The 24254-nt window shown below is 40.7% G+C and overlaps 1 protein-coding gene across 5 annotated transcripts in view; it reads right to left on the bottom strand.

Moving 5' to 3' along the window:
• Positions 1-24254, bottom strand: part of PPP1R12B (protein phosphatase 1, regulatory subunit 12B) — a 169833-nt gene that overhangs the window by 26211 nt on the left and 119368 nt on the right. The window contains exon 1 of one of the 5 annotated variants that reach the window (XM_012726848.1): positions 15211-15346. The exons of the other annotated variants lie outside the window; for them this stretch is intronic. Within the exon in view, the coding sequence (XP_012582302.1) occupies positions 15211-15312 (102 nt within the window). The 5' untranslated portion in view covers positions 15313-15346. Of the gene's footprint in view, positions 1-15210; positions 15347-24254 lie in introns of those variants that run through there. 5 annotated transcript variants of the gene reach the window in all.

Genomic DNA, 24254 nt, shown 5'->3' with positions numbered 1-24254 from the left:
GCTGCGCCACCAGGGGGGCCCTTCCCTTTTTTTTAAAAATTGAAAATAAGGCAGATAAAAACTTAAGTACTGGAATGTATTTCTGTTGGCTTTGGAAGTGTTAAAAGACAACAAAACTCTCAAGGGCAGACAAAAGAAGAAATAAGAGAAACAAAGGCCCATACATAACCTACGAGGTGGCCAGTGAGTCTTTGCACTGCGGAGGAGTCACTCAGTCACACTGCTGGATGAAGCACAACACAGTCCCTGGAAGCCATCTGTCCTCACAACACCACAGCCCAGCAAACTGGACGTTTAGCCTGACCATACCGTCCAACAGAGAGAGGTACAGCTACGGCTGGTTGCAACTCTGACTCCAGAGGGGCCGAGCAGGTGAATATGCTAAAAGCTGATGTTTCTCCCTGGAATTCTCTTTCAACCAGGGGGTAACATTCATCAAAATTCTCTCCTGTGTTTTTCCAAATGTACACATCCTTGCCTCAATCCTGAAGGGCCTTCCTACACAGATTTTTAGAAGAACCCAGTGGTTCTGTTTACCACCCTGGACTAAACGAAGGTTTCTGAACATGAATACACCCTTTCTGAGATGGGGGTGTCAGGAATAAAAGTCTATAGCCACTTGGAGCTGAGTGTCCTAAAACCTGGGATTTGGAATTTGGGAATTTTCCTTCCTCACATTAATAACTGATCGTTGGGGAGAGTCATGCGTGGCCCACATTATCAGTTACTGCATTTGGGCTAGTTAAAATTGGGACCTCAGGGAAACTGTGACCAGGGACAGGCCAAGGATTTACGAGTACTGAGCATCAACTCCACACCAGGGCTACTGTGAATAGAAGAGCCCACGAGTGCAGCAACCCCCAGGAAGACACCGGGAAGAATAAGCTGCACGACAGAGCCAGGAGAGCTGTGAACATGCTAACCTGCTCATCTGAGGCAAGAAAAACATGGAAGCAAGTGCCACAGAGGAGAAGACAGGGGGCATCAGTGCACTCCAGTGAAGAGACTTCTGGACAGACGAGCTTTCAGAAGCTGATACTAGAGGAACAGAAACATCTACACTCACACACTTTAAAAAGAACAACAACACAGTTAGGGTCCTTATCTGTGACCCAGCCACTCTCCAATGGATTCCCAGGGGTAGCCTCAGTGGTGACACTGCTGAACCATGGTAGGTGCACAAGCGCCTTTGGAACCGAACTGGTAACACTTCCGGGAAGGAATGTGACGAACTTCGCTGCACCGGGGTTCTCATTTCTGCTGCCATCATCCAGCCGTGTGACCTTGGGCAAGTTACCACTTCTGTTTAAGGTAAAGACTAAATGTGACAATTCAAGGAAGTACACTTCTGCCCCCTTCTATGCCCTTTGTCCTCTTTTGTTTCTCAGTCATAAAAACACCGCACCAGCTGCTGGTGCTGGTCAGAGCAGCAAGCTGATGCAGGGAGTTGAGACACAGCCGTACGAGACAATGAGTGAGGATGTAATTTACCTGCTTTTGTTTCCTAAAGGCAGAATAGCTTTTTCAGACTCCACCATCCATGTGGGAGAATGATTTGACAACCTCTCCAAAGATGGATGCTGCACACCTAATCTAAGACATGGAAAAATGACCCACTTATAATCAAACGTCTGCTTTGGGGCTTTTTTTTTTTTCTTCCTCCTCAAATATAAGCTCATTTCTGCACATGTGCTTATACCAAGGACTGATTAATTTAACATCAAGTCCATTTACTGACTTTGTTATTCCTAAAATGTCTCTTAAATTTTCTTTTCCTCTTAGCAAGCAATTAATTTGTTGGGTAAGATTTTAAATAGCTACACCTTCAGCTTTAAATTCTGCTGTGTAGACTCTGGCAGTTGGTTCTATAGTGAATAATCAGCCTTTATTTCCACTAAAATAGAGAAATTGGGAACTCACTAGGTATTAGTCTTAGCATTACACACACACACACACACATACACAAATCTTCATTGACTTACTCTCATAAGAATGATGTATAATTAACTTTCAAAGTTTAGACTGTTCTGGAAGCACCATGAAGCAATTTATGCCCTGTCGTTCATCATACCCAAGAAGTTCTCAGACAAATAGGTGGTTATATACAATGGCTGTCTATACCATATGGTCTCCACTGAGAGGTTGCTGCTGTAAATATGAATGCTTGAAAACTATATTAAAAAAAAATAGCACTACACCAAGACACTAGGGCTCCTGGATATGAGAAAACAGATTCCACTGGGTTTTCAAGAGGCCTAAATAAATTTTTCCACAGATGAGACAGCAAGTGGAGGGAGCTCAGACTTAGCCTGCCACACCAGCTCTTGCCCCTGCAGTGCGCGGAGTTGTCTTAAAGACAGCTTCCTAAGAAGTTGATGAATGGCACACTTAGTTCTGTCACAAATAATTAAAAGCAAATGTCACCACCTGTCATTTATCATTTAAAAAAGCATGTTAGGAATTGTGTTATCAATTTCTCTTGGGTTGAATTTTTATAAAAGTTCTGTTTTTTTTTTAAATGAAGATTTACTTATTTTCATACATACAGAACTGGGGTACAGGAAAGGGTGCAGGGGGTGAGCGGATTCATCAGAGACAGAGTGGAGAGCAGAACAGGCAGATGTATTGAAATACACTACTGAGGGGAGCAGCAGGCAGGTCAGGAGAGGTCTGCTGTGCCATGTGGGTCACCTCCTTGACCGGGGATTGAACTGGTACTGCAGTAGCTACGGGTCGCTTCATAGTGCTGTGCTTTAACCCACTGCACCACCAAGGAAGGGCCCAGTTCTGGGGTTTCTAACTGGAGTTTCGAAAGGAGATGGTATTATCACTTAATTTTCCTTCAAGTCTTTAGCCTAAGAAGAGTGTTGTGAAAGGCTGGGTGCTGAATCGGCAGAGGAGACTTCAATTTTTCTTCTTCATCTTTCTATCATTCAACTATTGTCACTCAAACACACTTCACTGTTATACTGACACTGCTAGAAGCTGATAGCTATCCCTGCAGGGAGACTACTGAGTAATCCAGAGTTGGGGATTGGTGGGAGTGGGAGTTCTCCAATGTGGTCTAAGGAACAGTAAACCAAAAAGTGACATTGCAAGATGGAAGTAAAATATCGGTTAGGGAAATGAATATTAAAGAAGCTTCCAGAGAAGATTCTAAGAGGTCAGTCTACTGGGTGGGAAATAGAGGGAAGCCCTAGTCCTAGGGCTTAGGCAAGCCAGTTAAATCTATGATCTTTGGAGGTAAGGAATGTGGGTTCCTCTCACCTATGCTCTAGGAAAGGCTCCCTCACGCCCTCTCTCTGTTTCTAGCACAAAACTCCTCTAGTCTTCACTCTGACATGGTGACATCATTATATTTTAGAGAAGGCATACTTTTTCTATCCAAATGCAAGTTAAAACACAAATGTTTTATGTCATGTGCTCTAGTTAGAAAGTTTTAGGAGAAACTTCCACAGTCTTTTTTTTTGACTAAAGATTGTTGCTCTACTTCTGCCGAAGACAAATGAATGGTGACCATTAAGATGAGACTCTCTGGTGTGTCTGAAATAAAAATTGCCCAGAGAAGGAATTATTTACAGAGCTTTTGTGACCCAATTGGGGACGACACTGTGAATGAGATCCTAGAGAAATGATGAAAATTTGCTCAGAAACCAATAGGAATACAGAAAGTAGAAGTAAAAAGAATGATTAGCTAGAAGGGCGAGAGTTTTAAAAAAGCCTCAAACCAAGAAGCCATCCCCGCTTCCTTTCATACTTCTTAAATCCTCCTGTCAGAAACTCATTGGTTGGGTCCTGTTTCTAATAAAAGAACAGAGTGAAGAGCATCACTAATTCAGAAGGCAATCCTGGAAAGGGACAGGAATCAGGCTGGTTTTGATTTGTGAAATGCGTCGGGCTTGCAAAACACCAGAGACTGACTTAGAAAAAATCCTCACAAAAGCTTTTAACTTGAAAGTTATCAGGAGTTCAGGAAGACACATAATTAAAACCAAACTTCTTTGACCAAGTTTAAAATAAAATTGTGGCTCTGGAAAGTTGGGCCCAAGGGAAAGGAATGAGACCCAGTCACATGTCTACTGCCAAGACTGAAATGGGTTTAAGCTATGTTCCTTGTGAGTTAGGACCTGACCCTACAGTGGTGGGAAAAAAACTCCTATTTACATTTTCCCTGAAGAGGGACTAGCAGAAAGAACATTTTAGATCCTATTCCTGTGTACTCCCTGAGCCAGGAAAACAGTCTGCGCTATTCTGGGATGGCCTGTAGAGAACCAGCCTTCCCTCAGTGTCCTCAGATAATGACTGATGATGATGAACAAGCTACTGATGTGAGCGGGGCTGTGGCGAGGACCCTTTAAATTGCAGAGCCGTGTCAGACCTAGTTATTTTCTGAGTTAATCCAAAATAATGCACTTTTACAACTTTTTTAGTTTACGAATCGTTCTGGTTTCCTTTCTATGTCTAAGAGAAAGCTTTTCTTGCTTTCACTCATAAGGAGGAGTACCTTCATAACACAAACAGGTGGGGTTCAGGGGAACGTGAGAATCTATTGGGCTCCAGCTTTGAAATGGGTCTTTCCAGGTCTCTGTTGTTACAGTAATACATTTGGACAGCTTTTGCGAACTGGACATACAGGCTTGGGTGAAATGCAACTAAGATTTACGCAGAGCTGTGACAGTAGGAGACAGTGATGTGAGGACATTGACCTTTTTCTTCACATCTAAACAATTAATATTTCTTTAATATCATCAGCTATTCAGTTGTATAGGTTTTCTATTGCTCCTGTAACAATTACCATAAAACACCCAAATATCATTTCATATTTCAAATCTCTCTGTTCTCCTGCATCAGTTAAGAAGTTCTCTGCTTTTAGGGCTCAGGTGATTAGATCAGACTGATCCAGGAAATTCTTCCTAATTTAAGGTCACTGAGCCACCTATCATCATTCTGGGAGAATGACCTCATCCTACTTATGGCTCTAGAGCTCAGGCCGATACATTTCTGAAGAGACATTTAAAAATTTTTGACTACCACAGGGATGCTCCATTTAAAGAAAACATGCTATAGCTTTACTTATCATAGCCCCAAAGAGCGAGCTATGCATGGTACACAGCCAGTCACTGTGGCTGATCACCTGCATTCAGAATGTGGAGAATGCTGGAAGCACTCACCAGCGTGGTGAAAGCGCACAGCCACTGGAGTGGGCAGATGTGTATGAGAGTGTACTCTGAAGCAAACACTAGCTTTCAAAAGTCTATCTTAAATTTCATAATATATTCTTTGATTAGTCCTTACAATTATTTAATACAGTTGGAGCAAAAACAGTCAAGAAGTATTGTACTTACATTTATTTACATTATAGATAGTGCTGAAAAATCACCTCACCAGATTGCAATGACCCTATCAGTTTAATATTGCATGCCAAAATAAGCTTGTTTATGTTACCTCACCCACGCAGTATATCGCACTTTATTTAAAAGAAAAATCATTAAGTAATAGAAAAAGACTCACACCTTTTGTTGTATCTGTAGGTCATGTTACCGAAATATTATTGGAGTTTTATGCTCTTATTTGCTAATCAGGTATGTTCCATTTCTTTCGGCTATTCCTAGCTTTTGAAGACTTTCTAGACTTTTTTTTTAAATCAAAGAATGTACTTAATTATAGAAGGAAATCCATGAATTTACTAAAGCCCCCCAAATAGCCAAGGCATTACACACACATACACACACACACACACACACATAAATACATGTATTTTTTGGGCATTTTATATTTAAAGGTAATTCATGACCCACACACACATTGGCAGGCTCCTGCATAATCTGTCCTTCACACACCAGGTACGATGGGCCGGGGGAGTGTGACTTCTACAACCTGTGGCCCTAACACATGGGGCATGTTGCTCACTGAAAAATTTTTACATTCTCCACAGCCCAGAGTTTGAACCACAACTGGTGTACACAGCTACCTGCAACTAGAGTAGCCCTTGCAATACATTCAGAGAAATAAAGAACAGTCCTAGTGACACGCACGGAAGGAGTCCTGAGCATTTCCCCAAATACTATGAAGTGTGGTGTATAGTCATAAAGCTTAAAAAGTCCCTTTGAGGTCCCTGAACATCACTCCTTTTCTCCTAGTCAGCTCCCAGGTCTCATCCACTGCTCTGTCAAGTCTCTTCCATATGTGTCACTGCTACCTCTTTAGGCATCAAGCTCTGCGTGCCCAAAACCTCGGAGGGGGATGCTCACAGCAATGGCCTGCAGTGCCGAGGGGCGGCAGTCATTTCATTTGGACTAGGCTGTGAGTGCGACCGCTTTCAAGGGCTGGCCTTGCTCTGCGGCGAGTCCGACTCTCCAAATCCCATAACTGAATAAATAACTGGGACCAAAATAACTTAAGGTAAGTTTCTGAAGTATGTTCCACACAAGGTCAGGCACTTCCTTTGTTCTATTTCAGTTCCCGCAGAAAACAAGATATCACCTATTTCAGAGTTACAGAGGTACCAGCAAATTGCAATAAACAGGAATCTGAGTGGCTTCAGGAAGAGCTGTGGCTCCCCGTCATTTCCAAAATTGGATTTCCTAGGGTGTGGTCTCTGACTCCTTGGCAGGTGGCCCAATGGGAGAGGCGAGAGATATCAAATCTTAACCAGGCAGCATTTATCCCGAAGAGTATGTACATTAAGTATCTGTGTGTGCCTAGCTCTGTGGGGGATACTTAGAGGAATAAAATGATTTTTTTACAGAATTGAAACATGGCTCTCTAGTCTCAAAAGGAATCAAACACTGGATTATCTGGTACAGACAGTAAATAAAAAGGGTAGCCAGAAAAGGGAGGGGCCGATACTGATGGCAAGTTTTGGGTAAGGCTTCAAGAAGCAACAGCGCTCTAGGATGCTTCAGCCTGTAGTTTAAAACTGGGTGATTGTGAAGAAAGATGCCATCGTGAGTGTCCCTAATACAAGCTGCAGCTGTGTAGAACTCACCTACACCAAAGGGCTCTGGCAACTCTGAGATACAAAGAACTGAAGAATTCTTTGGTCTCCCCCACCTCTAAGTTGGCTTTTTACTCCCCCAAAAGGACCTTGAGTCTTCAGATGCACAGGTTCTTTGCATTTCGGAAGCTAAATTTTGTTCTCAAAACAAAACTCGTTAAAATGTAGATTTGGCAGAAGGGTCCCTCTTCTAATTCAGAATTTGTTAAAATGTAACTGATCCTGAGTTGAAGTATATCTCTATGCCTTCATGTTAAAAAATTATTTTACTGGCCCTCTGAGGAGGCTCAGCGGATTAAAGTACAGCACTACAAAGCTAAAGCCACGTTAGCATGAGTTCGATTCCCAGCCAGCGAGGTGACCACGTGGCGTGGCAGACCTCTCCTGACCCACCCGCTGCTCTCCTCAGCAGTGTGCTTTGTTGATCTGCCTGTTCTGTTCCCTGCTCTGCTTCTGGTGAATCCTCTCACTGCCCCTGTGCCCCCAGTTCTGTATGCAAAAATAAATAAATGTTAAAAAAATTATTCCACATAGCTAAGTAATAGCATAAACAAAATAAGGGATCTGTTTTGAGCCCTTCTAACTGGCTGTAGATTAGCCATTTACACCACAGACATTCACTCAAAAATAATTCCAGAGAATGACTGTCAAGGGGGCAGTCGATCTTTTCTCCCTAGTAAAATTATCAGCCAACAGTTGGATCACTGAAACATGAAATTAATAAAACCATACCTACTTAAAATTATGTACAATTGACTTTTTACTGATTCTCTTTTTAAATCGTTCTGTGACGTTTTCCCTCCCTTAAAGTAAGTTTTATTATTATCATCTCTTTAGTTTAGTAGTTTCACTGGGCCGGTTACACAGTTTACCAGGACGCTGGCTCCAGCATTTATTTGTTAATGTCATCTCAGGTAATTACTTAAGTTCTCTCGGCCTCAATGTCTTCATCAGTAAAAAGGCAGAAACATTAGATGTATCCGGTTATCAAAAATATAAAATAAGAAAGTAAGTGCCACTGTTTGGCGGAGCACCTGACACATAGTAAATGTTTTATAAATAGCTATTGGTATTCCTACCATTTGCTTTGCTTTTACATTCTCTCTTTGGTTCTTTCGCTCTACCAATGCTTGTTGGCTGCAAGAGGAATAAATTCAAACAAATTCCTTGGCACTAAAGTAAGTTTTTTTTTTAATAAAAATATGTAAATTTTGTTTATGCAGGCCAAGTCCTTCTTACTCTTCCTAAGCTACAGATGTTTAAAGTCATTTTACTATCTGGATAATTATATTTTCTTGCAGTTAACCAAACATGTGACGTTCATTTTAGAAACCAACACAAAGATCTAACAATTCACATATGAAAATGTTCAATTCATAATGAGCCATAAACAGGTTGAAATCCAGATATGCATTTAGCACCTTTATCTGTATTTTTCCTACCAAACAAGGCTGCTGAGGGCCTCCCTGGTGGCCTAGGGCTTGAGTATCAGCACTATCCACTGAGGCCTGAGTTCAATCCCCTTCCAGGGAGTTGACCCAATAGTATGGCAGACTTCTCCTGACGTGCCCACTGCTCCCCTCAGCAGTGTATTTCAGTCGATCTGCCTGCTCTATTTCCCTCTCTGTCTCCGGTGAATCCTCTCACCGGCCCCACATCGCTGGACTGTACCCCAGTTCTCCTACACAAAAATAAATTAAACAAACAACTCTTTAAAAAAGGCAGATGAAAACCACCTCTAGTTATTTCCCTTTGTTCTTCCGAGAGTAATTAATTGTCAGCTTACCCACATACTATGAGATTGGGAAAAAGGAGTGAAAAACTATGCTGAATAATCTGGAAACATTTCCAAATTTGAAAAAAAAAAAAGCCCTAGTTACACAGTTGGTAATGTACTGAAAACAAAACCGGAACCCTAAACTCTTAACTCAGTTGACCCTAAACTGACAGAAATTTCTGGGTTCTTTGAGATCTGAAGATTTTTACTGTCACATAAAGTTGACTTTAATACCCACAGACAGACAAAATACATGGCTCCAAGGGAAAGTGGGAAAGCCCTGGCAAGCAGCAATGTGCCTTCATCTTTTTGCTGTCACTCGCCCAAGGTTTTCTTCTCAGTTCTTCCAAGGCGACATTCCCCGCTTAGTCAGGCTGATTCTTCACTTCAATACAAGAAATCAATATTTTCAGCCCCTCACTTTTCCCTGAGTTTCAGACTAACTGCTTTCTGAATATCATGGCTGATATGTTCGAAAATGCCTGGAACTCAACACATCCCAAAATAAAACCAGTTCCCCACTCAGCACCCCTCCCCCCTATAGCTGTCACTCCGTTTCGCCGTGCCAGAGCCTGCCTGCACACTGCCCTCTCACAGACCCACCTCTGGCTCCTGTCCCGCCTGTCTCCAAGTTGTGTCAGGGCTATCTTCCTTCTGAGTAGCTGATGCTTCTCTGCACTGCCTGAAATATGTTCAGGCCCTTCTCATTTCTCACCTGGAGTGAGTTAAGAAACCAGAGCCAATGGACCTGACTACCCCCAGACACACCTGCCTTCATAGCTGCCAGAGGTATTCTCTAACAAGCAATCCCGATCACAACTGCCCTCCACATTTTAAATTCTTCATCCACACAACAGCTCCCTAAATCCTTAGAATGACATAGTGAGCCCCTTATGACCTGGCCCCTGCCATGTCTCTGGTTTCATTTCCTATTATAGCCCTAGTACTACTCAGAATGATACTGTATTACTCATAATTTCTTCGCCTCGGTAATGTGCTCTTTTCCTTCTTCTCTGAACCCTCTAACTTCTTTGCCTACTAAAGAGCAGGTTAATGCATTTACCCGAGCACTGACTAACAGTCTAAAACAAAGCGCTCTACATTTACATATATTTTATAAGAAAATTCACCTCCATCTTGCTGTAGCTTTTATTTTCTCTTTTTACTACTCCCCTCCCCAATTATATTGTCAATTCCTTGAGGGCTGACTCTGTCATTTCTGAATTTTAGTGTCTGGAATAGAAATACTAAGGATGACAATCATGGAATATTAATTGTGGGAGGACTCAAAATAGGGCTTGGAGACCCACTTATAATAGAACCAAAAAATTAGAGGGTCAAGAATAGGTGAGGGGTTGCATTTCTGTGTATCATCAGAAAACTCCAGGAAAGGGACTGATGCCTTTAAAATTCCCAGTTTCTCTGGTCAACAACTCAAGACGTCAGATGCCATTTTGGCCAGCTCTCTGTGGCTTGTGGGTCAACCAGCATTCTTCTAGGATTCATAAAATGACCCCAAATGGGGAAATGACTTTTCTTCCTATAGGTTCTGCTACTCTTGATTAGGAAGATTCCTTGAGCTAAAGAATTACTACTTATTGACTTTTCTTGAATGACTTTTTTTTTTTAAAGTCATACACACTAGTGGTTTTAAAGAAAAGAAATGGTTAACAGATTGCACCCTGAATTAGCACTGCTGATCCACACAAATGTCCATTCCATGACAATGGAGTATAATGTGGATTCCAGTTTGGTAAATCAGGTGTCACTTTAGAGGCTACTACAGAGGATAGAGAACACATCAAAGAACTGTGTGGTGCTTTCCACAAGAGAGAGCACCAAGAAAATGTGAAGAATGAGGATCTGGAAGCTGGGAGGCAAAGTTCTGTTAACCTGAGTTGCCACATAGTTGAGCGTTTATGAAAACAGTAACCTTTATCCCCAATTGTTTATAAGTGGACTGATGAGCCTGGAGATAAGTTGGTTATTTCCTTTATTTACATTAATTACTGAAAAATATTATGTAAAATCTTCCCAGTTTTTCTTGAGATGTTAGTTTTGAAAGAGTAGCAGTCCAGATTCAATGGAGAAATGCTACTGATCTTGGTTGAGATGAAAGTCAAATATTACCGAATTCAATGAAAATCTTGTACAATTAAGATGCCCAGAGTTCAACTGCTGACCCACTGACTTCAAGACTATTCAGTGTAAAAATCAATGTAAAAATCATAAACAGTAAAATTTGGACACACATTAGTATCTGTCATCTTTCGTTATGCCCTGTGGTGCTCATTTTGTTAAATGAGCATGTAATACTTTGAGAATGCCGAGCAAAGAATACCTGGTTCTTGCTTTCAAGATGATTAAAAAATGCTAAATTACCTAAATGGACTAGTTTCTTTCCTTTCTTGAGTACCAAATCCTACATTACCTTTATTTTTTAAATCAGGTTTACTATTGATTACAGAACTATGTAATCTGGGGAGCTCAACTTCACACCTTGTTATGAGTACATGCTTTCTCACCCACTGCTGAAGTAGCCTTTGCTCACCCACTGTAACCCTTCCCTCTGGTAACCACCATGTTGTTCATAGAGTCTAAGAGCTGTTTTGATTGTATTTTGCCGGTTTGTTTGCTTTGGCTGTTTATTTTCCACATGAGTGAAACCATCTGGAGATTGTCTTTCACTTTCTGATTTACTTAGCACAATTCACTCAAGATCCATCCATGTTGTAAACTGACTAGTTTCTAACTTGAAGCCCACTGCTATATGCAAGCAAGAAGCCAAGGAGTCTAATGTATTTGTAGTACATTTTTTTAAGTGTTGGAAAATTACTTCAGAAGGAAGCATTTCTACTAACTGTGAACTCAGCACCTCATGTTATAGTTGCTCGAGAATGTGAGAACACAGGCTAAGTCTTCAAATTCTCATAAATAACCAGTGGTGTGGTTCCCATTAGAAAGGAGAGAGAATCTGGAAGTTGTTTAGGCTTTTCTAAGTAAGAAATCAACAATGAGCAGATCTGTGACTCTGGAAGCTCCCAAATTTTTAGAGAGAAAATAGATGTTGAATTCTTATGAATCTATTATGAAAACCAAAGGAAGTAGACAAAAAAAAATTAAGCTCATTATTTAGGGTCAGCAGAGACCAAAACAGCAGTATTAGAGCCTACCAATTGGAAGAGCCATTTTAGTAGTGATCTAGGGGGCTTTTCCTTGTGAAGAACCATGTTTAACAGTATAAGTTTTGTGTTCAGGGAATGGAAAGTACTTTTAAAATACCAACTGGAGACGGTAAACAAAAATCTTGGTCAGTAAGGGCATGAGAGATTTTTCATTAGGGACGATATTCCTGATAGCCACACAATCTCTAGGCAAGCACTAGCTTATTATGTTATTAAAAGGGTTATAGGTTTACTGAGTGTTGAATTAATACTACTAAAAGTATCAGATGCTGTTGAGATTTTAAAGGTAAAGGCAGAAGCTAGCTTCTGGTTACTAAAACATCATCCTGCTATTTGTTTTCTCAAGTTACAAAATACACCTGTTTGAGTCACCGCCCATTGCTTGCTCATACTGCTTTGTGAACACGTATGAAGAAGGCCTGCTGACTGCCTCCCTTGTCTGTAGAGGATTGTGTGGCCAATATCCTCTCTAATGAGAAATTGCTTCATGTCTTCACCAGCCAAGAAGATGTCCAAGATATTCGCCCATATGAATAGCTTTCATTTATAAAACTCCCTTTGAGGACATTTTCCTTATATGGAAGTAGATTTAATATTCAGCCCCTTTAACATCACTAAAAAAAAAAAAAATCACAGACTTCTATATGCTGGCTCAAGACTCCAGCCCTTTGTTTTGAAGAATGTTGGCTCCGGGGTGATCGCTCTTTTATTTTGTGCAATCTCTAGAAAATCACATCTACACAAGTCACAGAAAGTCTGCAGGAACACTAAGCTGCTCTGATCTCGACTGTGCCATGCACAGAGCCTTCTTACTCTTAGAGGTGTGCCTTAGGGGAAATCTGAAGACCTTGTAGCCCACGAGGCCACAGACGCTGCTGGATCATGGACTGTCTCCTCTAGCCGGGACTTGAGAAGCAGACATGGGGCACTCAGTAGGCCGCCGGTGCCCTCCCTTGTATACACAGCCTCCCTTCTCCCTGTAATTTCTGTGCCCTGTAATTAGGGCCCTATCACATCTGGATTTATATACTACCCAAGTCTTTAACAGTTCTCTTAACCCTAGCATGTCTTTAACCTTCAAATATATTTGATATGAACTCCAGTGTTGCAGAAGTATTGGAGGCAGAGAGACCTGACTCTGTTGCTGAGCAAAAAAGAGTCACCATATCCACGTCTATGTCTCTGTTTCCTCATCTGTAAAATGGGGGCCCAGCAATGCCCGCCTCTCAGTGTGCTGAGAATGAAATGAAGTAATGAGAAGTGAAGATGCTGTGGCGACAGGCACAGATCAGGTGTTACACATACAATGCTCACTTTTTCATCAGCATTAGAACATGTTAGAAATACTGTCCTTCGCTCTGTTCCCCAGTGGCAACAGTATTACAGCAGCCAATGACAACCTGGCCTTGGAAGCAAGTCAACCACCACCATACTAACTGTTAGAGCCCCCCAAACCAGTTTTTCAAGAGTACAGTCATTAGTCAGGACATGACAGGAAACTATGGGATCAGTGTCAGCTCTACGCTGTCAAGAGCCTCTAAACTAGTCTTGCATATCCTTCGCTCCCCGACATGGACAACACGATGGAATGCGAGACGTACGCGGCTCCATGCTGCACTGCAGCCCCACACACTGGGATGCTGGAAGTTGCTTACAGTGAGCTGACACGACTGTGGGAACCGCAGCCACAGACCACGGAGCAGTGGGAGCAGCCTCTTAGGAAAGCCATCATGTTTGCTTTCCTGTAATCCAAATTTTCAAATCCTCTCCCACTGTGACCTCTGTCTAAAAAGCTGGCACTGGGGAGACAGTGGGATGGAGTGGGAAGGCTGGGCAGCAGCTATTAGAACTGAGATAAGAACGGTGGGATCTAACTCTAAGGACCAAATGGGCTCAACATGGGCGGGGAGAGTGAGTGTTGCGACACATTTTGTTGAAGGCTCACCGGGTAGCACAGACTGTATGGCACTCTGAGCATGGGGGTAAACAGATGCTAAGGAAGGAATGCTACATGGAAAGGCATCAGATATGAGGCACCAGAGTCTGGTAAGAGGGAGGCACTGAGACACTCCATTAGTGGCCCACAGCTGGTGGCCACCAAAACCACCCACAGCTGCAGGGGAGAGGGCATGCTGGCGCCTCAGCAAAGAGGTACCAGCCTGTGTGCTTAGACTGTGAGGTAACACACACAGTGGGGTCTCCCTTGGGTCCTGTGGTCCCTCACCACAAACAAAACCTTTCGGTATCCTGCTCACTGAACATCCATGTCCTACACCAACATCCAACATACCGTATTTTAAATTCTACTTCATGGCGAATCATACTGTGAGGGAGACATGGAAATGGATTTTTTGCAAAAATTCCCCCCTATGATGCCCCAAATAAGAAAGCTGTGTGCACCTCTCTTCCTCCTCTGCATGTGTAGCACAGCACAGCTGTGTTCCCGAAGAAGGAACTGCTGTCTTGCCTACTACCTAATATGCCCATCGGGCCTCTCATGGCTTGCTACTGGGAGCGGCTCCTGCGCTTCCCAGCTCCCTACAGTAGTAGATCAGATGTGAATGCCCATAAACGACTTACTTCAACAGAGACATTCGCTGACAAAATGGAGAAAGGTCTCAGATGGACCTGCCATGACCTTACAAATACCTCACACAGGAGTTATTAAACACGAAATTTCCTGATGGTGACTGAGTGCCCATAACCCCTTGTTTATTCTGTTTTCTTTCTCTGTCTCTCACCCAGACACTAAATAGGGAAAAGAATACTCTTTCTCATAGACATATACACAAATTTGCTGGTAGAAAATGCACATAACTAAGGTTTAATATAGGTATTTTCATAGGCACTTGGGAGCTTTTTCTCTGGAAACACAGCACTGACCTATAAAACACAGGAAAGGGAACAACTAAATATAGTCAGAGAAATTCAGTAAAGTCCTGTAAGATAGTGACAAGGACTCTAAAATCTTACTGTCAAGCCACTTACTAATGACAGTTAAACACTAAAAGATAGAAATTGGAATCTGACATATTTAAGTCTGCTTTTACTTAAGACTACATTAAGAATTATGACCATAACCTCTTGCAGAGAAACTAAAAGGGTCTCCACTGGCAAATTTTCTCTTTTTTCCCCTACTGACTCCCATATGCTCTGAAATGCCTTTGCTCTAAATGTGACTCCCCATATAACACACACACACACACCTTTGCCACAACTATAAACATATGTAAGTAAAAAGTGTTGCTTACTCGGAGGGTCTTGGCGGTCGGGGAAGGAGAGGCAGGGGGAGAGTCGGACTGAGATTTCCTATTCCGAGTGAATTCTTTACTCCGGGTGTACAGAGAGGACATGACTCCTCAGGACTTGATTCTTCACACAGAGCTGGGAAATTGCCCCTGTAGGTTACCCTCACAGAATCTCTCCTTTAGAGTTGATGGAAGATGACTTTGAATAGAACTAAATAAAGGATAACAGCCACCCTGTAAATTACAGTCTTGAGCTCTGAGCCAGTCCACAGTTAAGCAGTCTGAGAGGCGTATTCCATCAATATTTTCAACTCAGCTTTAACCACCAGTGTTCAGGATGGGCGCTTCCCGAGCCGAGTCACACCTCTCACGCCTAGATGGAGTCCCGATTCTCCCAAAGGACACTTACTGAGACTCGCTCCCCATAAAACCTGAGTCTGGGTTCCCGATGACACCAGATTAAATCCCAGAGGACAGACGATCCCAGGTCCTGCCGGAGATGAGCCTGGGAACCACTACCGTCACTTTATCCAGAAGGAAGAAGTACAAATCCTCTAGAAAGCATGCCTCTTCCCTTCACTGGGCTCCAGTGTGCTGCAAGGAGACTGAGACTGCCATGATCAATTCAGGTTAAACAACTTGAAAATCCAAAAAGTAGATATAAGGAACCAAGAGTTTATGAGAAGGAAGCAGTCTGAGGAAGTTAAGTTTCCCTAAGTCCTCCAGACGAATCTGCTTTTACACATAAACACTCACAGTCATACACACATCTTTTCCCCTCCCCTCTTCTATTTTCTGACATTCCAAATCCTTATTCGCTCAGTGAGGAATGCTGGAAAGGAGCCAAGGGCAAAGATTCACTTTCAACTCAGAATTCGAGTTGCCACTTGTAGGAGGAAAAGAAAGCCCGCCAGCTTCTAGGAATAAGGGAGGCTCATCAGGCACAAACAGCGCAGAACCCACCAAGCTCCCACACCCCCTGACTCAAAGCAGGCGGCAGTGCTTCTGATTCCTCGGAACATGTCTCTAAATTTGAGGGTGGGGATTTTTCAGCCTCTAAAACCTTAAGTAACAAAGCTCAGAGACAAGCACTTCAGCCAAAGCACTTTGAGGCCCTTGGGCTCAATTTTAATAAGTCACTCCTGCACCATGAGGGCACCCAGCAAATCGAAACTCTGGCCGGCTGCAAAGGGAGTCCTGTCACATTAGGGGTCTGTCAGTGGCCATGGCTCTACGTGTAAAGCTTACCAGAGTTTTCCAAAATGTCATCATAAACAGGGGAGATCAGGAAAGGGAAAGGGAGCACAGGTGAGGGAAAGAAAGGCAGGCTCAGCGTTGAAGAAAGAAGACAGACACAAGGAAGCCCTAAGACTGTGGGTCTGAGTAACCCAGAGGGAAAACTGAGTTAAAAAGAAAGGAATGCATTTGCTTGTTGATGAAGGATTTTGGATTTGAACTTGAAACATCTCAAATTTAATCTTTTGCACTCTGTTGTCATCGCTATCCCATCCAACATTTCTAGGTCAAATGCTTTCTAAGCCAATGGGCTTATCCCTAAAGCAGCAACTCATTTCTCTTGGTTTTTTGGAAATTCTATACCGGTTTCCCTTTTCTTGCATGAAATTTATAATTTTTCTTTCAACATTTCCCAGCCTGTCACCTTTTTTCTCTCATTTGTCTCGCTATCTTCTTGATTTTTATGACCAATTTTGTGAAATTAAATTAAAGGAACTGACCTGACTTCTTAACGAGACTGATCAATTCCCACACAAACCAGGATTATATTGTGACTAAAAGGCCAATTATCTTGGAGATTCAGATCTATGAATCTTTATAGTTTAGATCCTATTTAATTGCTAATCCCAACTGATAATGGTAAGTTTTTCTCTATTAGATCACTTCACTTAGAAAAGAAATATTGACATAAACCTAAATGATAACACTCTCTTAGCTAACATGATTGGCTAGGGAAGGACTAGGAAGGCAAACTTTTAAAATATCTAGAATGAAAGTCACCAGTTTACTTTATTCCTTAAAGAGATTGCAAGAACAATTCTGACCAGTCACAGTCTCCTGGCCTGTTTCTATAAGTTTTATAAAATGTTTTCATTACGCAGTGGCAGTTGAAGAGGGAATATTAAAGCCCATTACTCTCAAAAGTTATTCCTCTTTGCCCCTTCTTACTTCTACCTTATATTGACTTCTATACTAACAACGGTAAACTCCTATTTCCCAAAGTGACTTAACATTATCTGACCTGATCCTCTGGACCATACTCAAAAGTACATTGCTTTTGCCTTTGAAATGGGGAAACCATTTCTGAAAGGCTAAATGACTTTGCAAAGACACACAGCCAGTAAGAGAGCAGCAAAGACAACTGCCTGAGGAGCAAGCTTTGACTGGGCATATTTAAGGATTTGAAAAGATTCACCAAATCACGACTGTCTTCAAAAAGACTGGGCATTAGAGATATAAGGACACATCAGGGATAGAGGAATGGAATAGAGATAAGTTCCTCAAAAATCAAATTGAATCTTTTGTTTACTTGTTCTTTCAGATATTTAACTTTTTCTTCAACCTAACAAGCATTTGTTTCCTTTCTTATTCAAAAGACATTAACTCCCCTATCAAATGAAAATAGCCTTCACATCCCAATGAAAATATAAACTAATAGGAAATATTCTTGGCCCAATCTTGTGCCCTTCAGTTATAGAGGTGGTCTAATTTGTAGGCAGTCTATCACATTCTAGTATCATTCCCAAGCTAGGGTTCCAGAGATAAAAACAAGCTATTCCTTCCCACATTTCCTAATAGAAAGTATAACATTCTCACCTAGGGCATAGATACTGCAATCCAGAAAAACTGTTTTCTGTTCAAAGCTACCAACATGAAGGAATACTGAAGAGTAAGAATCACCTTCTGCAATTGAGAATCCAGTCTATTCATTCTCTAATCAAGGTTTAGTGACCAGAGTCTGGTAAAGGAACAAGCCAGAGATAGACTTACATGGGGGTAATTACGATAATAGCACTTGCTTAGAAAACAATTTATTTTAGAGAGGCAGAAGAGAATGCTGAGTCCACCTTTAAGAGGTTATTTGTTAAACCTGAATTAAAACTCCCAGGTATTCAGCTCAGATAAAGGGTCCACGTCACCACCCTGGTAATGGCACACATCAAATATGTGAGCAAGTCAATAAAATTTCATATGAAATTCCTCGTCACCAACTTTCTTGACTAAACTCCTGCAAAGTAATCTTCTAGTAGAATCCTTCCAGTAAGAGAAAAAACTAATGAACCAGTTGAGTGATTTTAAACTTTTCCTTATTTTTTAAAATCAAGATATTTAAATGATTGGGCTAAGAGTGCTTTCTGCTGGAATAACAACCCTCTGCCACTCTTCCAGTGATTTCCAAAGCAACCAACATACCACACCATGCTGTACATGTGGTTTGAGAAGGATGTGGTCTTCAAGGTCAGTTATTCTGGGTTGAAATTCAAGGCAATGCTTAACTATCTAAAATGATCAAATTCTTTATTTTCATTGAATCTTATCTGGCTCATTTGAAAAATGGTGACAATAGTGCCTCCTTTGTAGAATTGTTAAACAGTGTAAGTCTAAGACATAGATGTCATCCAGCACAGGTCTAGCACATGGTCAAGAGCAATGCAAGTGTTGTCACAAAAGTACTTGATCAATATGTACATGCAACCAGAAAACACGGAGAAGGGCTTCAGCAGATCGAAAGCATTCTTAAAGCAGACACTGATGTTTGAATGAAACATCTGTCAAGATCTTTCAAACATCTTTCAAGAGACAGCAGCTGTGATGGTATCCGAACAGTGCCAAGAGACAATCCAACGTGTTAAAGATGGAAGGATGACATGAAAGTGGTAAATGACATTAGGAGAAACAGAGTCCCAGACCAGACCAGCAAGGACGGTGGTACCTTGTAAGACTGAACCAGCAGCAAAGAAAAAGCCTGAGGGTGATGCAAGAGAAAAAGAAAGGGAAAGCGAAGCAAAAGCGATGAGGGCAGCTAAGGGCTATTCTTTAAAAACTTGAAAAATGTCACATGGGACAGATCTTTGACAAGAACGTGCATGTTCATTTCAAGTCCTACCAAATGAAAACTTTGCTTTTGTACTTTAACTTGGCCTTTCTTGAACTCACATCCAATGTATTCATCAAGTTTGTCTGGGGAACTTGATTAACATGTTTTCTTTGAAAAAAATTAATAAACAAGTATACAACTCACTAAATAAGAATCCATATAAATAAATGAAAGCTTTTCCTAACATACATAATTCCTACATAATTTCCAAGAACCACCTCAAGAACTATTTGTTAATCACAAAGGAGAAAAAAGGAGCTTTACTGTGGCAGACCTGGTCCCTCACTATGGTCTCAGGAGGGAATGTTTGGAATTCCAACTCGATTTTTCCTTAATGAAGAACAAGGTTCCCCTTTTTTCCTAATAAGCTGACTGTTCAAGACCACAGGTGCTTATGACCCTGAGCAAGATGGACTTATATAGTTACTTTTGTGTTTAGAATTTGTAAGTATATCATTTTGATTCTCAAAACATAAAGTGATGAAGTTCACAGGAAGAAAAATTAGTTATTCTGCATGCTATATTTATCATTCAGCAGAGATTCCTAACCTACAAAAGCGGTCCTGAAATTTAGCTGAGACAGATCAGAGTGCCTAAAATACATTAAACAAACAACTTCATCTAGTAACAGCAAGGACTGAAGAACATATTAGGAAGCAGAGAATGTGGAAACAGCAGGCATTTGCTCTTTGGTACAAAGCCAAACTAATCTTTTTAATTCCCGAGGACAGAGTTCACACATTTAAATCTGTGTACATAAGGAAGAAGTTACACCTGCAAAATTGTATTATTAACCGCAAAAAAAGCTGTTATAAACAACCTTTAGTTCTAGTAGACTGTCAAACTCACAAAAGGCCTTCTTTTATCATGCTACAAGACATGCCATCAAAGGGGCTGTCAGCAACCTATCTACAAACACATTCCTTGGATCAGCTAATGAGGGCAAATTATGAAACTCTTTACCCCTGGAGCAGGGTCAATATGTACTTGCCTGTGGATAAATACTCCCTTGCACACTAATGGTGCTTAATAAATGCTTACTGGATCAAACTAAACAAACAAAAAAAGAACTGCTTGAAACAACCCTTTCGCAAAACATTTTGACAATGCACAGGAGAACCTCAAAAACCTTCATACCTTTTAACCCAAACATCTCACCTCAATCTTGAGCTATTGGACCTCAAGAAATTATTCAGAAGGAGAGGGAAGAGCTACTTTAAAATATGTGCTTAAATTTTGTTAGTAAAATCTGAAAAAGCCAACATAGCATTGCGGACAGAGTAAAAGGTCTGTTTACAAAAAATAAAATGAACTTAAAAAAAAAAAACCCACAAAAAAGCTGAACCCTTAGTTCAACTAGAATGGAAAGCTTTAAAAAGGCCTTTTTTATCATGCCACAAGTCATGCCAAATCTAATTTCTTGAAATAGGACCCTTTTAAAATTAAGATTATATATATAAGGGGAACTTTGCAATCTCAGATAGAACATTCTGGCTAAGGGGTCAACAAAGCCCCGTGAGCTCTTGTGAAGGTCAGAACTGAGCCCCAGCTATGAAATATATTATTTTTTCAACTTTGAATGCTTCATTTCTTAAGCTGCATTTTGAATTTATAGTTGCTTGTTTTATTACTCTTCTGTCATATGTTGTAGTTACCTTACATAAAAATTATTTTTCACCTCTTCAGAAGTAAGTATCACATCCAGTTAAAAGTAATGAGTCTCATTCAGGAAGCAGGAATTAACTTCTAAAGATATAGTTGTCCTAAGAAGATTTAATTAACCTATGAAATATTTAAGCCAATACATGTTGTATGACTTGAGCCAGAAACCTTAGCCCTAGACTTTTCTGAAGAGGAGTCAACCCTGAAACTTAATCACCTGGAACTGCAATCACTAAAATTCTATTTTTGGCATGATGCCCAAAGAACCCTTTGCCATCACCTATTTCATCAAGTACAAAAGTGTGAAAGATCCTTCTGGAAGTGAATGTGGCTTCCAAACCACAAGGACTTCAAGGTCTAAGGAGGCTGTCAACATCCTGGCAGGTGTTATCTCGCCTTTCAAAAGGTTTGCTGCTGCTTCCTACAAATCAGCTTTTATTTACTTACTTACTTACTTACTAGGAGTGTGAAACAGAGCAATCATTTCAGGCCTATGTATGACCACCAGAGTTAAAGAAAATATTTTTATCATCAACTGATACTTTTCTTCCACAATACATCTAGCAGGTACTAAGAACTTACTCCGGGCTAGGTGTTAAACAAGGTTATTGTCTTCAAAGAGAGGACAGAAAATCTCAAGGTTTCTGTAACACGACTAATTAAGCCCTCTTCTCCCATACATTCTTATATGAGTAACTTCTAATCACAAAACAAAAAAAGCTGATTTTAAAGGAGACTTCAAAACCCACAGCGAGTCAGGACAGTGAGAGCTCATGAAATCTTCGTATACTGGTCTATGTGTCCAGACTGTTGTTTTTATTGCTGGGCCCAAGAGGGGCCGCAACCTGGCCTGGGGGAGAGGAGGTACGTGAGAAGCCCTGAAAGAAACAGGAAGTTCTCTATCCTATATGTCCCTTCTCTTTCCATTGTCCCACCTTATCCTCAGTTTTCATTTATGTGATGTGAAACCCTCTCCCCTTCTTTGAAGATGGGGAGACTCCTGATGGCAGTTGGCGTTGAGTGAGGAGTCCTGCTCCAGCTCCTGAATGAGGTAGCATGTGCCAGGGATTCCACCACAATATGAATCTCATACCCTCAACTTCCCCTTTGGAATGAATCATTCCGGAATGATGAATTGATCTTTACTCCACATTTAAGGAAATGCAGAGGAAAGTCATGTAGTTCTTTCCACTAAATAAGGGGCTTTTGACCAGTGTTTTTTAGGAAAGCACTAACATCAGACTAACAAAACACAGCCACTAAGAGGCTGATGTATAAGCAGTGGGGTGGATGGGCTGAAGGAAGGCGATGCCACCTTTTTGATGCACAAAGAAGAAGCAACAGAGAGGCAAAGACAGACAAGGTCTACACGTGCCTAGCACGGAGCTCAGTGATTTTTATTAGTCTATGAAAGATTTCTAATCTTGCTCTCATGTACTGAAATAAGCTTGGCTCAGTATTATAAACATTTAAATCTCAGAAACTCATTTAGGGTAAGGGATTATATAGACTCTTTTAGAAAATCATTCTGTAAACCTGTCCCCAAATAGGTTTATAGGTTTAGTGTTTTGTAATTAAACAAATTTAGCAGCAGCTAAAAAAGGCAAGCTGAAAACAAAAGTTTCCTCCTTTTTAGATGAATAAAGTACATGGCTCTCCCACTCATACTCTCTCTTTGGGCCACAAGGGGTAGAAATAAAGGGCTGTGAGTTAGAAGGGGCTGCTCAGAAAGGAGCAGAGGTTTTCAGTGGGAGAGAGGGAGTGGGAACCATGTTTCGTGCAGAGGCATTTGAATCTGTGGGGCTCTGGCTCTTGCAAGACTGAAACCAGCACTGAGCATTCCAGAGCCAGAGACTCCGACTCTCCCCTATGTGCAGACTGACCCAAGAAATGACTGACCCATTTATTGTGCTGAAATGCTCAGAGTGGCTGAAAGAAAAAAATGCTTGACCAGATCAGAAGCAATATAGGCAAAGGAAATTCGTTTGATTAACTTGAAAATAGCCACTTTATCACCTTAAACCTTATATAATTAAGTGGCTACTTAAACACTTAGGTAGCTTAGAAGAGTATTACCTATCTGAAACTTCTGTTAAGACTATAAATACTCAATAATGTTAAGGTAGAATTGGGGGAGGGGTAGTTTCATGGATATAAACAAATTCCAGAGTGTATCAGATAACACATTTTAAAAATGTGCTGTTCATAAGGTGGTATGGAAATGGACCCCTAAATGATATAATTATGCAAATGACAGACAAAATTTGAGGGGAAAATTAACAGAATTAGCCTATAATGCAATTAGAAGAATTAAATGTGATAAAATATATAAAAATGTGCTGTTTATTACACATATATATTTCAGTAACTTTTAAAAAGCTGAGGAGAAAGATAATATTTTATAATACCATAGAATAATTATATAAGAATAACTATAAAAATCAATAAATCTGTTTAGTGCATGGAGCTATTTATGACATTTAAATTGGGTTTATAATCTTTATGTCAGGCAACCATACTACCAGCTGGTGTTAACACATGTAAAAATTAGGCTCAATTTAGTAACAATGAAGTCTTTGAAGATAAAACTTACAACTAAAAGTTATAAAACATAAAAGCTATGACTAGTAGAAGCTACAAAAATAAGTTACAAGGACAAAGTTTTCTAAGTTCTACTTTAAGTTCAAGTTTTTTAAGTGTCATCAAGTTGACTTAATATTTTAATACTTTGATAATTTTCTTTAAAGTCTATAAATCTGGATGAATGCTTCATCAGGTGGTGAAGAAGGGAGTAATTATTTCCCATTATTAGCAACTGCAGACTTTTAAGGCAAAAGGGTCTTACTAAGAAAAGCAATATGTGATTCTGATAGAGATTTAAATTCTTCAATCAGGCTTCCTAAGTGTGAATGCACAGTTGATTCAGAAATAAAGTCTGCTCCATTCATACTGCTTCACTAAGAATACTCCCTCCTCAGCATTAAAAATGTAATTAGAAACTTAACACCCAATTTTCTTATGATTGTGCAGATCCTAGAAGAGCATAGCAAAAATCCTCCCTGGTCTATAAAATGAACTGGTCTGCACCTTTTTAGTTCTGCAGAAAATATTGATATACAGAGTACAAAAGTTTGTCCACATCTTTGTTACTGGTCGATCTCCCATCTGTAAGTGTTTTATCTCCACATTCTCATTTGAAAATATTTTAAAGCAGTTGAAAATGAAAGACACCATTGCACTAGTAACTCTAGTTTCTAATCCTCTTATTTTC

Source organism: Condylura cristata, unplaced genomic scaffold (genome assembly GCF_000260355.1).
Source record: "Condylura cristata isolate star-nosed mole 26May11 unplaced genomic scaffold, ConCri1.0 scaffold00018, whole genome shotgun sequence".
NCBI classification, from domain to species: domain Eukaryota; kingdom Metazoa; phylum Chordata; class Mammalia; order Eulipotyphla; family Talpidae; genus Condylura; species Condylura cristata.
Note: the sequence above shows the minus strand (reverse complement) of the source record. Positions and strands in the feature narration are given on the sequence as shown.